The 14,408-nt window shown below is 41.7% G+C and overlaps 1 protein-coding gene across 8 annotated transcripts in view; it reads right to left on the bottom strand.

Annotated features, from left to right (window-relative positions):
* The window catches only part of SLC16A14 (solute carrier family 16 member 14), a 75,326-nt gene that overhangs the window by 8,818 nt on the left and 52,100 nt on the right, over window positions 1-14,408 (bottom strand). For 3 of the 8 annotated variants that reach the window (XM_067002191.1, XM_067002195.1, XM_067002190.1), the window contains 2 exons: window positions 10,301-10,446; window positions 3,998-4,776 (listed from right to left, as the gene is read on the bottom strand). In XM_067002191.1, the coding sequence (XP_066858292.1) occupies window positions 3,998-4,036 (39 nt within the window). In that variant the 5' untranslated portion in view covers window positions 4,037-4,776; window positions 10,301-10,446. Of the gene's footprint in view, window positions 1-192; window positions 423-2,782; window positions 2,887-3,997; window positions 4,777-10,300; window positions 10,447-14,408 lie in introns of all 8 variants that reach the window. The other 5 variants (XM_067002196.1, XM_067002192.1, XM_067002197.1 and 2 more) reach the window with 3 other exon arrangements.

Genomic DNA, 14,408 nt, shown 5'->3' with positions numbered 1-14,408 from the left:
TGGTGAAGAAATCACAACTGTATTTCACCTTTTTTTTTAGTGCAGTTGTAAAGTGAATAATGAGTTTTTGTTGTTCAAATTCTCTAATTAGAATAGATCTTATCTTTCTATTTATTATCATGACTGTCTATGTAGGAGTACTTATGGGTTGCCAGTAGGTCACATTATTTCCATTGCTGTGTATTTACTTACTTGTATGTGGCTGAGAGCACTCACTCTTCATGGGTTGACTGTGGTCACAGAAAAAGACTGGTCTCTCTCTGTATATTCCTTCTCTGTATCACCTTCTGCTGTCCCAGTAATATTATGTGTCTTTGTGTTCTAGTGAATAAAGCTTGGACTCAAAAAAGGAAATCTTGAAGAGGCAGGTGGATTGAATTACTGTATTTTTTTATGAGGAAACTAGTTTAGATGTATGTTTTCTTTAGTAGTAGAAGGACAAGAGGGAAGACAGAAAGATAAAAATTAAGGTTCTTAACTTTCTGAAAGCTTTACTTACATAAATTACAAAGAAAGGATTATTACTACCTCTCTGGCAAACTTTAAACTTTTATGAGAGTTACTTTGACAAACAGTTTACGATTATGCTCTCAGTTTCCATAGTACTAATCCATATAATCCTACTAAAACCCATGAATTCTTCCAAATTAATGTCAATGCCTTCAGAATCAAACTGAGTGGCAGAGCTATGTGCATAGACATGTAGGATCAGGCCATAACAGCTTGATTTGATTACTTTGATTTCATCCATTGTTATTCTGTGAAGATTACAACACAATGTGAAAATAATTTCAAAACAATTTGCAGCTAATTTCTAATTGAGTAACAGGCAAGGTGCAGAACCAAATCTTCCCTCTATCTGATTTATTCTGCAACATATTGAAATGTTACATGGCTGTCGAGTACCACATAGGTTTCCATGGAGACTAGAAATAAGTGTAATGACACAAATTACCAAAGATTGTATTTTTTTTCTGTTTTTTTCTCTGGAGAAATAGAAAGAGCCATCAGCTTCACAATAGTCAAACAAGAGAAGAAAGTTACCAAAAATTGTTTTTAAAAGCTTCGTGTACTCTGTGAGCTCTCAAAAGATACGTCTCCCAGCTCAGAGCCAGCTCTTCAGCACAATAGACTGACAGAATGGAATAACTCAGGCTCTTTACTAATGAAAATTTGAGCTGTTCTCTTTAAATATATGAGGATATTCTGCTTCTTAAGTTACTACTTTTCCCAACTATTTTATTTTTTTCTCATTGCTAGATAAACATACAGAGAAGGTCTTCAAGTATTTCATATTAACATGTAGATGGAGTCAGAGCCGGCTGGACAAAGCTACTTTCACAAACAGTGACAAAATGCCCATGTATGTAACCTCTCCAAGCTTGCCGCTCTGTAAGTCACCTTCAAAGTTAAGTGACACAGAACCCTTACATGCAGTAGAGGGAAGGGTGGGTAGCTAAGGGCACTTGAACATCTGGCTTCCTCCAGGAGCACGCTGATTTGCTTCATACAACAAATTGGGAGCTAAAAGATATTCCCCTGGTATCCAGTTCTTCACCATGGATACTCTTTATGGACTAAGTTATCACTAGCCCTAACTTGGCCATGGAGGACAGAAGGAAAGAATTGATGACAGCGAGGAATAACAAGAACTGTGTACATTTAACACATGCTGCATGATCAAATGATGAGTACACACCTGGATGCCAGTTCATACACACACTGAACTAACTTACTGGCTTTTTCTTTCCAAATCAGGCAGCAAAAAGAAGAGGGATTATGCTTAGTCATCTGTCTGGAGGTCTGCCAGGGTGTTTGAGGCAGGATTGTATACATGGCAAGGGAAATGCTGAGGATGAGGGGCGGAGGCTTTCTTTTGAACGTGAGGACAGCCTGGGACAGCCCTAGTTACAATTATACGTAATCCTTCTTCTACTGAGGGTAGGTGTTTAAGCTGGCATTTTCACCCTTTCTTATTAAGGTTCTGGGAGCCAGATCCCCCGTTGATGCAGTTTATATGACTACTTATGGAGGACTCAGCCCACTCGGAAGAAACACAAACTGCATAAATGTAACAGAGATAGCAAATAATCATGCCAATGGAAAGACAAAAAGAGAGAGAGAGACAGAGAAATAGCAGAATGAAGGAAAATTTCAAGCTGCTAACCATAGTCTGTGTAGGATTAGTGAAAATGTATGATGGATATTACAGTACATCTTAGATAATGGAACACAAAATTATGTAACTCAAGATTCAGAGTAAGGATTCAATGTGGAACCTCATCTTTCTCTTTCATGCTTTTGACTGGTTTTTTGTATGCACCTGAATCTAATACTGGATACAAAAAAAATTCTTCTTTGGACAGGATATAGATACCTCTTTCATATATTCAAAATGATTTAAAGCAAAAATAATTGGCACTGAGATTCAAAGATATGACACTCATCTTTGCAACAGCAAAGAAAGTGCAAGCATCCTGACAGAATGGGCTTAGCCTGATTAGATGAGAGCTAATGTCAGGTGTGCATCAACCCCCACAAAGCTTGGGAAAATGCACATATTTTCCCTTTTAACTGGATTCTTGCTTATTATTACTTTTATACTAACTTCCCACTAATGTCACAAGTTCAGACTGAATACACTCAAAAGCACAGAAGGTCATTTCCAGTAACTGCACAAACTCTGAGGCTCTGGGTAAAGCAAGGACTGGACATCTGGATCCTCTCCCCACTACTGACTCATCGCCCTGCAGCCTACTGCACCTGGGAGAAATGCTCTTACCTGCCCTCAGTCTTCTTCCCACACCACAGCGCTGCCAAGAACACAGTATCATGGAAGGCAGAGAAGCCCAAGAGGCTCTTAGCAATTGTGAAATCCTAGAGAAACTGCAATGAAAATGACAGTCGCTGATTTGTAAAGCCACACATACTTTCCCAGCGAGCAAGGTAGTGAAGACCCACTCACAGTACGTGTTGAACACAGCCCCTCATAAGGGACTGCGTTTAAAGAAAAGAGAATCAGGATTCTTGCTAGGGCAGCTGGAGGAGGACTAGACTTTTTTTCAGAAAAGCTTTTTATATTGTATGCACACACGATACTCAGAGCTCTTAGGCAATTGGCCCAAATGTTAGTGTCCACATAAATGCTGAGCTTTTTTGAAAAAACTGACTCATGAGCTATTTTAGAGACAAATGCAGGTGCTGTAACAAGACCAAAATTAGCAGAGAAACACCAAAGTTCCCCGTACCATCACTGGAACTATGGCTCCCTGGCTTGAACAGGTTTATCAGAAATACCTCTGATCTGGATATAAAAAGTCCACGTGATGAAGAATTTACATATTCTTTGGAGTACCTCTGCAAGTATCTCTTGCAGTACCTGATTGCCTCTGCCTTGAAAAGTATGGGATCGAACAGGATAACTCATAAGTGCTTTATAAAGAGGAAGTTTTGCTTCACAGTCTTCCCATTCGATGTCACATGTAATTGTGTTTTGAAGATGCACTGAAAAAAATATTGCTAAAAGCATAGCTTATTTTGGGCGTGGTAATTTTGATCATTCTAACCCGACCTTGGTACTGCTCCGAGCCCCACGGTTGCCAGTGGCTTCCCCGGAGGTGTAACCAGCACCCGTTTCTGCGGATCAGCGCCACGGCGTGCACGCGTGCACAGCCGGCAAGCCAGAGGCAAACAGGCTGGGTACAACCTACAGCGTTACGGTGCCGGCTGGGGACACGAGTCAGCGGGCGGCGAGTGGCAGCTGTTTTCTGGCTGGGACCGGCGCCCCGCAGCCCCTGCGGGCTGCTCGCCGTGCCCTGCCCAGGGGACGCTGCTCACCGTGCTCTCGGCACCCCCGGGGGGCAGCGACAGCCGGCTGGGACACGCCGCCGCTTCCTCCCCGCGGTGCTCGCCGCAGCACCGGGGCGGCCGCCGCCTCCCCGGCCCGGCCCCGCCGCACGGCCCCGGCCCCGGCCCCGGCTCCTCCCCCGGTCCTCACCTCGCCGGGCCCCGGGCGCGCCGCCGCCCCGGCCGGCATGGCGCTGGGCCCCGCAGCCGCCGCGGCTCCGCTCCCCGCCGCCGCCAACCTGCGCCCGGCTGCGCTCGGCCTTGCCGCGGTGTTTATTTGCTGCTGCAGCCCGGGGCCGGGCTCGGGGTTCCTGCTCCCCCGGCGGCTCGCCTTCTGCTCCGTCTGGCTTCCATTCCCCGCGATTTCAAATCTCCACGCTCTTTCATTCCTGCGATACCGGCTAATTCTGGTTTGGCTGAGGAGATTTGCAGTCCTCTCACATGCACACTCTGGTGGCTGGATGAAGTTTATTGCCGCACAGGTTATCGGCAGAAATATGCATCAGAGAGAGGCAGAGGATATAATCCAATAAAAGCAGCCGGTGTCAAGGTTTTAATGGCCGTTGGGTTGCAGTAAATTGTTAACTTGAGAGAGGCTGGTGAAAACAGCCCTAAGAATGACGCTTGAAAGCTTCACCCATAGCACCTTATTTGTGCAACATATAAGCTTCAAAAACAGAAGAAAGGAGTTGTAGCAATACACTCCTACTTTCTCAAAGCGGCATCTGGACCTCAGTTGCATCTTCCCGAATAGTCAGAGGCATTAATGAGGTATACAGTCAGCAATACGTTGCTTTGACTTTTTTCAGTGAATTTGCCCAGAGTAAGGTGATTGTATGCCAGTGTGCAGAACTTTCATCCTCAGAGAGTCCTGGCGTACTGCAGAAGTGTGCTGAATAGCAGAGCTGAAGGCACTTCAGGGAGGTGTACCTATCAGTTTGAGAGAGGAGGAAATGAGGACAGACCAACAGTAATATTTTAATGGTGTCATAAGGCACCATGGCATAACATGATGGTTCCAAATATGTTAAAGAGCCTTATTTTGGGGCTGTTAAAAATACTGATTTGGGGCTGTCTATATTTTTTCTACATTTATATTTAACCACACTCTTTGTTGTATGTCCCCTGTTGCACATGCAAATCTCAAGTATTTTTTTCCATAAAAGTGCAATGTTCTGTTCCATTATCTATATAGTCTATCCAATGTAACTTTAAGGAACACTTTTACCTGTTCTCAGTTAAAGAGTGTGGTAGACTGTATACTATTGCTATGGCTTTGGTATTTACATAAATCTTATACTACTTTCCACTGCACTTTTAAAAGATAATCTTTTATCAGAGTAAACAACTAGATGAGTGTCACGGACTTGTGATTGGGTTTGTTTCCTTCTCCTCCATAAATAACACTAGATTTCCCATTTTAAGAGGTTATGGTATTGCACTGCAAATGCAAGTGCCATTTTGAAGTGCACCTGTACCCAATTACTCTATGGCAATACTTTAAACCTTGTATGGGCATTCCTGTCGCAGGTTTTAACTTTGGCATTAGCTTTTTAGCTGGAGTCTGGTTTCTTAAAAGGTTTAATGCTAAGGGCCTGACACATTAAATTTGCTGCTTATTGGCTAGTGTTATTTCCTGAGTTTGAAATGTACATTTTGATTTGTGAATCATCTGACATGCTAACACACATTATTAAGTCTACCACAGAAACAGATTCACTGGGGCAGTGGGATGACTCATGACAAAATATTAAAAATCTATTTCTTTGACTGGCTGTTAACCCATGTTCCCTCTAGTAATTGAGATGCCATCTGCTTGTTTAAATCCTTGTGCTAACAGAGATTCTGTCTTTAAGGTTTGAGCTGATAGAGAACTCACTTAGCTGTGTCATACTGCTTCAGCATTTCTGGTTCAGATATAATTGTGGTTCTGGGCTAAAATCTTGGATTTATGCTGTCTCTTGAGAAGATAAGTCTGTATGGATTTATTTGAATTTTAACCATTAAATTGTCCAGGTTTATCAGAGGGAGTACAAATGATGTTCAGCAAGGAAAAAAGGTCTGTTTTGTAAGACGGGGAGGGACAATGTTATGGTTTCAGAAAAAACAAAAACCTTGCAGTTTTTAGCCAAGATGCATAAGATTCCTAATCCAGTAAAATAAGATGTAAACAGTCTGACGGCCCCTGGTGCATTCTGGATTGTAACTGTGTAACCTGGTGGGATGGGAGGCAGAATAATCAAAACTGGAAAGGAAGGACTTTCCACTTTTACCAATTTTGGTAATTATATGTTGCAACATGATTTAAAGGCAGAGGGGAAGGGAGGGAGGGAGAAAGGCAGAAGGAGGAGGAATCAGTAACTCAATCCTGGTCACTGTCTGGGGGCTGCCATAGTGTCTTAGACTTTCACAGTCACAGAAGCGGTGGTTGGAGCGGACCCCTGGGGTCCATCCAGTCCGGCCTTGTGCTTGAAACAGGATTGTGACCTATGACATTTCAGGTCTGCCATGGCCTTATCCTTTCCTTAACTTCTTCAACTTATCATCAAAGGCTGTAGGCTCCTTACCATCTCACTAGCCCTCCGCATGACCCTCTCTTGTTTTTCAACATGCTTCTTGAACCAGGCAGCGCAAAACAGGACACAATATCCTAAATGTGGACTCATCAGCACTGAATAAGGAGGAATAATAATTTTTGTTCATCTGCTGTCTTTGCTCCCTTCCTAATGTAGTCCAGTTTGTTGTCATTATATTCACAACAAAAACACCCTGTTGGCTCATATTCAGCTTAGTGTCCCCTGTGACAGCCACATCCTTTCAGCTGGGCTGCTGCTCAGGCAGCCTGCACTGGTGCCTGGCACTACTCAACCCCATATGCACAACTCTGCGCTCCTTGTTAAACTTCATGACGTTTCTGTTGAACCAGTTTTTCAGTTTCCCAGAGTCCTCTCAAATGAAGCTCCACTGTTTGGTTTGAGAACCACACCTTCTAGGTTAGCATTGTCCGAAAATCTACTGCAGGCACATCCTGTGTCAGCATCCACATCGCGATGAAGGTAATGAACAATACTGGTCCCACTATTGACCCAAGGTGTTCTGCTTGCTGCTGGCCAGCAACTAAGCATCACCCCATTGATTACTACCCTTCAAGTCCAGCAATCCATCCAATTTTCAACCTATTTAGATCTAGCAGTTCATTCATCCAGACCATACTCCTCATTTTTTTCTCCACCTTGTGCTTTAACCACTTGCTTAATCCCCATTGCTCAAAATAGCAGCTGTGCTGGAGAGCATACAGCCCTCTGAAAATGTGTATTGATGAAAATATAAAGTGCTGATTTAGCTTCCCAGCATTTCTCCTATACTATCGCTGAAGTGCTCATTAGTCTCTTCCCTAAAGCTCTCATTAAGCGCCCACCCGACTTCCCATGAAATGTAGTACTGCAGTGATTGATAAGGAAATAAAGATTTGAAATAACAGCTTGGTTGCTGCAGCATCAAGACACAGGAAAGAAAAAGAATCTAGCTTTTAGTTTCACTTCATCCCTGCACTTTTAACCAGCACAAAGCATCACCAAATAATCTCGTCAATTCTTCCTACACAGGTGTTGTTATAATATATATATATATTACAGAATTTAAAGATTTCACCCTCTCTTTCTTTCAAACCTCTCTGGGTTACTGAAATATTCTCTGTATTTTGAAGGGCATGTTATGTTGGTCCTGGGCTAGAAAGAAAGGGGAAGGGGAAGGGGAAGGGGAAGGGGAAGGGGAAGGGGAAGGGGAAGGGGAAGGGGAAGGGGAAGGGGAAGGGGAAGGGGAAGGGGAAGGGGAAGGGGAAGGGGAAGGGGAAGGGGAAGGGGAAGGGGAAGGGGAAGGGGAAGGGGAAGGGGAAGGGGAAGGGGAAGGGGAAGGGGAAGGGGAAGGGGAAGGGGAAGGGGAAGGGGAAGGGGAAGGGGAAGGGGAAGGGGAAGGGGAAGGGGAAGGGGAGGGGAGGGGAGGGGAGGGGAGGGGAGGGGAGGGAAGGGAAGGGAAGGGAAGGGAAGGGAAGGGAAGGGAAGGGAAGGGAAGGGAAGGGAAGGGAAGGGAAGGGAAGGGAAGGGAAGGGAAGGGAAGGGAAGGGAAGGGAAGGGAAGGGAAGGGAAGGGAAGGGAAGGGAAGGGAAGGGAAGGGAAGGGAAGGGAAGGGAAGGAAAGGAAAGGAAAGGAAAGGAAAGGAAAGGAAAGGAAAGGAAAGGAAAGGAAAGGAAAGGAAAGGAAAGGAAAGGAAAGGAAAGGAAAGGAAAGGAAAGGAAAGGAAAGGAAAGGAAAGGAAAGGAAAGGAAAGGAAAGGAAAGGAAGGAAAGGAAGAGAAAGAAAGGAAGAGAAAGAAAGAAAGAAGGAAGGAAGGAAGGAAGGAAGGAAGGAAGGAAGGAAGGAAGGAAGGAAGGAAGGAAGGAAGGAAGAAGGAAGGAAAGAAAGAGAAAGAAAGAAAGAAAGAAAGAAAGAAAGAAAGAAAGAAAGAAAGAAAGAAAGAGAAAGAAAGAAAGAGAAAGAAAGAAAGAAAAGAAAGAGAAAGAAAGAAAGAAAGAAAGAAAGAAAGAAAGAAAGAAAGAAAGAAAGAAAGAAAGAAAGAAAGAAAGAAAAAGAAAAAGAAAGAAAGAAAGAAAGAAAGAAAGAAAGAAAGAAAGAAAGAAAGAAAGAAAGAAAGAAAGAAAGAAAGAAAGAAAGAAAGAAAAAGAGAAAGAAAGAAAGAAAGGAAGGAAGGAAGGAAGGAAGGAAGAAAGAGAAAGAAAGAAAGGAAGAAAGGAAGAAAGAGAAAGAAAGAAAACAAGCCAAAGGTAATATTTTAATTTGATTTTGAGGTTGCACAGTAATACAGCTTTCCTATGATACCTCCAAAAGCTTGTATCCCCCTTGTATTGGTGATTCCAAAGAGAAATAATGCATATTTTCTTGTTTTACCACTGCCTTTTTGAAAAGAATCCTTGGTATCTTTGGGGGATTTGCCACAAAGCATCATCCTCATAGAATACTCTGAACAAGTAAGAGCTTTCAGCAGTTTCCCAGATTCCTCACATGATAGCTGCAGTCTTACTCAAATGGGAAAGACTGAACTATCTTGGTATCTTCAAGTTCATCCCACTCTGAGGATAGACCATGGGAATCAAATTCAAAAGTAAAAGAAAAGGCAACATTTTTGTTATTGCTGGCATGGAGACTTTCTTTTGGACATTAACTAGTTGTCTTTTCTCTTTCTTCCCTCTCCAAGAGCTGATTTATTACAGCAGCTATATAGATATGGGAGCAAACACAGGGGTTCCTGTCCAATTTTCTTAGATCCTTCAAGGACATCATGTCCAAAAAGCTCATATGTGTATCCTGTGAGAGATTTGGTGGAAAACTTCCTGGACTGTATTAAAAAGACAATAGGATGGTCCTCAGGAGTTGGGGATGCTGAAGAGGGAAACGATGCTGCCTCCAAACAGTGTCACTATTTCATCAGTGCCTTGCCAAGACTGACATAAAGATTCCCTCAGCAAAACTGAATATTGCTATTCCAAACAGGGTGAGTTGGTGTCAGGTTCTTCCTGCCACAGTGAAGGGTAGTGCAGCAAGAATGAAGTGGAAAAAGGACTGGGAAAAGGAATCCTAGCTGAAGAAGAAGCCTAGGGAGCTGGCAGGAGATACTGCAAGGGTAGGAGCAGGTACGGTGGCTTCTTCTGAACTGAACTGAACTGCTGCCACCCAGTTCAGGTATCTACAGATGCACTTTGACACAGCCCCACAATCAAACTGTTATTTAAAAATATAACTTTGCCATGTGTCCAAGAGGATAGAAGACAAAAGTACTTGATAACTGGAAACCAGTACAGCACATGTTCTGCTGCCAGAAAAAGTTCTTACAGATTAATGAATGTGTATGATCTGCAGCCAGTTACTAATTTACACATGCAGGGAAGCCCAGTGAGTGCTCAGACTTCCTTGTTATGTTGGGGTTCTTTATAGGGTTGGGCTTATATCTCTTTTTGTGCAGTGTTAATTAATTGCAGCTTTGTACATTAGCAATCAAAATTGCAATCTGAGAAGGTAAAATAAACTGGCTTATCAAAAAAATCCTATTAGTCTTAACTGCAGTTGTAACACTAACATGCTTTGCACATGCTGATATCTGGCTTTTCTGGTTTAAAACATGTGAGCACGAAGGAGTGGCTGCAGTTCGTTAAACATCACAAGTGCCATAATAGCAGGAAGAACTCAAAGGCGCTCTGATATGACTCACAGTTGAGCTGTGGTTGCTTCCTCCTCTGGGTCAAACCTGTGCATGGCAAGAAATCTCAGAGCATTCAGAGAACCGTATGACTCGGTCATGGGTTGTACTTGTTGCAAATACACCAAATTAACTGCAAGTTCCAGTAAGGTCAAATTAGCACTCAACTGGTTTATACAAATTAAAGTATTGATTTCAGTGGTACCTGGGATTAGTCCTTCAGTCAGTCTGTTGCATTCAAATCACGGTATTCATCTCTGTGCAGTAGCTTTCTTCATTTTCAGTCTTGAAATGTGGTACGTAAGTCAGTATTTTGCTCATGTCTTGTGTAAAACAATACATTTGTTCTCACTGCAAAGCAAGTATAGTGTTTTAAACAAACTGCTAGGTTGATTCTGCAATTTCTTTATCCTGGCAGTCTTTTAGTTCAAAAGAATCTCCCAATCTATGAATAGTTTGAAAATAGTATGTAAAACAGTATTTGTGCTTGTACACTTTGAGTTGTTCTGAGATGGACTTGAGTTGTGTGATTTCTTTTCCATTTCTTTCTAATCCCTGCAGCACCATTATGAAAGCATTGCTTTTTTCGTTTTTTAATAAACAGATCATGAAACACCACAGCTTTTATGAAATGCTAACATCAAACTTTTAATAACTTGATGTGTATAAAATCCCCAATTAATATCTGTTCAGAAAAGGTATTTTTTGATGCAAGAACTGCAGTAACAATATGGCACATGCGAAGAGAGGAAGTAAACAATGATGACAGACAGAGCAAGGAGGAGGGGCCTACGCCATCCTCTACCGGATGACAGCTGTACATGTTCTAGCCAAGTTCGAGTAGGTAATGTATTCAGTTTGCAGCTAAATTGCATTGTGCAACCAGTGGGCCCAATCACATAATGTCACCTATGTCACTACTTGAACCAGATATTTTCAGGCTGAGGGAAGCTGCCAGGGGTGTTGTCCCTGTTCCTGAACTTTGCTGCTGTTGCTCTTCCCGAAGCTGCACCCGAAGCTGTGCAGGCTGGTTTGGAGGGACAGGGTGTGATTGATCCACATTAGGGCAAAACCAATAACAACAACAACAGATATCTCTGGGAGAGTTCAGCCAGAACTATCTGTACAGAGTCTGATGTTACTTGTCCACAGTGGAGTCTTTCCTTCCCTCTCGGTAACTGCTCTGATATCACCTGTTTGCCTTTTTATTTTATTTTTATTTTTTGACTTTCTAACTGTGTAGTACTCCTGTTTTTAATGGCCATAGTTTTCCCTTAACAGAAATAGGGGAAAGGAATGTAATCTTTGGACCACTGTTTTCCCATCTTTATTAAACTGCTGCAGGAGTTTAAGTAGTATAAAACAGAGATATATATTTAATTTATGTGTTAGAATTTTATAAGTTTCAAAATGAAATTTATAGTAAGGCCTGAGTTTGTTTCCCTGCGATGTTTTAGTTCTTGAGCAGTAAACAGATGGCTCCCATTGAAATTGATAAAAGCACAAACTAAACAATTGTTGTCTTGTGTTTAGTTTGCCCATTTCTCAGTACAGAAAAATTTGCAACTTGTCAACATCAAGTAAACTTTCCTTGCCACATTATTGCTATGCCAAATTACACATGAACCCCTCCCAGAGCATTTTACCTGTTCCAGTATATTTCTCCAGTGAGTCAGTGTTTCAACCTTTGCTTATATGCCTCCCATGTTAGCCCCACAGCTACGGGGCATAATATGCCTGCTTTCCAAAAGCCATCGCATGCACCAAAGTCTCATTGTGTCCAGCAGTCCCTAGTGCTGGACAGAGTGAGTGTCTCACGCCTCCATGAGCTGGAGCAGGTCCTGTGGGCTGTGCGAGGTGCACATCACTGTTGCTTGTTACTGAATGACAAACTGCAAGCTAACAGGATCAAGAGCCCATAAGACTAAAAGTGATAGATCATTACTGTGGATATCATGGTCTGGATCATGAGGGTTTTCATGTGGAATGGAGACGTTTGCAGTTTCTAAGCAGTTACTGTCAATTTGTCTTTGGGGCAATAAGGCTTCTCTGAGCTTTTGAGATAGAGGGTGATCTTTTTGATGTCAGGCCTGAATTCGTGCTTTGATTTCTAAACAAGCAGTGAAAACCATGCAGTACCTGTAAGAATGGTTCCCAGTCAACATGGGACAAAAAGTACAAAATGGGTCATTTTGTTTCATTGTCGAGTTAGTAACTGTTTTTCAATATTACCATTTCTGTTACATTTGCTATTTATGTTAGATTTTTAAATCAATCTGTTAACATCCTTGTCTGAAGAAATTGACATGGTGTAGTGAACAGAAGGAAAAAAATGAATTGAAACGTGGTTGTACGTGCACATGAAAATAAATTATCTGCGTTCATTGTTCAGTCATAATGATTGCAGAACATAAGCTAACAGGAATGAAATTTTGGATTTCAAGGCCTTAATATTTTAGAACTTATATCGGTTTTGGTAATAGCATGGATTAAATTATTTTCTTGTTTTCAAATTTGACCTTATTGCTTTAAATGATGTAGAATTATTTTTTTTCAGAATCTGCCTAGCAACAAAAGATGCTCTCTCTCCCTCTAGTGGAGAATAATAACATAGCTGCCTTTCTGTTTTTGCATATGTAAACCATCAAGTAATACAAACGGGGGCTGAAAGCTTTTCTGAACAATAATATATCATAATTTGTTTACTGTATGGCATAAATATTATATGAAGAGTATCATAATGAGATATTTTCATATTAATGTTTTTTTTTCTGTGAGTGCACCATTTTTAGTGATCCTGAATTATACAAATTGTAAAATATTTATGCATGTAAAATATTTACAGATATCTAGACACATTTTAAAGTAAAAATAAAGGCCCAGTTGATATTAAAAAGAAGCCCTAATCTCAAAAGTAAAATGTAGTATGCTTAATGTTGATAGCAGGAGCAGCTTGCATGTTGGTATTTGCCAGTTTGATCCTAGATATAAAGAGCATGCACTTAAAAAAAAATATATTTTAATCTAAATGTTTCCAGTATTTGCTGTGTTCATCTTAAGAGAAGAAGGAGACTGCCAGAGGACTTAGATGCAATGTCTTTTTCAAAATTGTATGTTGTGATGTACTGTTCATTTCATTCTCCAAATAAACATCTCCCCAGCACTTGGAATTCTGAAGCTGTAAGTGCAAACTGCTTATGTAAATAATGATTTACAGGGCTAAGTTCATAACTAGGGGAGCAGAAAACACTTCCTATATATGACTGATATAATAGCTCCACTTCTACATTCCAAATTGCAGTAACAAGACTTGACTAGATTCCTGATACTGTTTTCAGTGGAAAGTTCTTATTTCTGCATCTGAGCTGCTTTTTAGCATATTTTTCTATTTTGTGGTTTTATTATCTCTTGTTGCCATGCCAAACTTCACACAGGTAGGTACAGTAAATACCAGTCCAAGGGAATTTGGCAAGAGATGTGCACGTAGTTAACCTCACAGCCTTCACTCAGCTTTTAGGGACAGGGGCTTTCTCCATCTGCAAGTCACTGCCTTGCACCAAGGGTGTCACTGCGAGCATTTTAGTTCAGACTAACTTCATTTTGTGTGTTTGTTGTTCTTACCATATGAAAGGGTAATAAAGCTACTTAAAAGGTGTTGGGTGACAGTTCTGGGTTGCCACTGTCTTACACAAGCACCAGTAGAAAGTAGATCTCTTACCAAGGAGGAAAAGCATCTATTTTCTTCCACAGCAGAGTGATTCCAAGGACTATGGACACAACTCTGTGGTGTAATGAGTCACTTGAGTTGTAGCTGCTGTAAGCAGCACAGGAACTTTGCTTCTCTGCTTCAAAGAGTGGAGTGAAAACAGTGCTAAGAGATAATACAGAAGAGATGACGGAATGCTTTTCATAAATGCTAGTACGGCCTACTGACTGTATCTGTACTTGAAAATTCCTCCAGCATGAAGAAGAGAGGCATGGAGGCACAGAGGCAGAGGGATGTAAGAACCATTGCTTTTGTGGCTGCCACAGCAGCACTGCCCTTCCATCCCTGTTAGCGAGAGGCTTGCTTATATGCATCCCAGGCTTTGGGACTTGACAAACTATTTATGGCTCAGTCATTTTGTGTGGGTTGTAGGGAGGATGACAGAGAGCAAAAAGCAGTGAAGCAAAGTGTGAAAGGGACATTTGTCCACTGACTGCTTATATTATCAGATGGGGAGAGAGAAGTAATAGATTGCTGGCCAGGATAATGTAGCAATGCCATCACACGCACAAGTGCTCTATTGTTCATTTTGTTTTCCCATATGCTC

Source organism: Anser cygnoides, chromosome 9, assembly GCF_040182565.1.
Source record: "Anser cygnoides isolate HZ-2024a breed goose chromosome 9, Taihu_goose_T2T_genome, whole genome shotgun sequence".
NCBI classification, from domain to species: Eukaryota; Metazoa; Chordata; class Aves; order Anseriformes; family Anatidae; genus Anser; species Anser cygnoides.
This window is presented reverse-complemented; position numbering and strand designations above follow the sequence as displayed.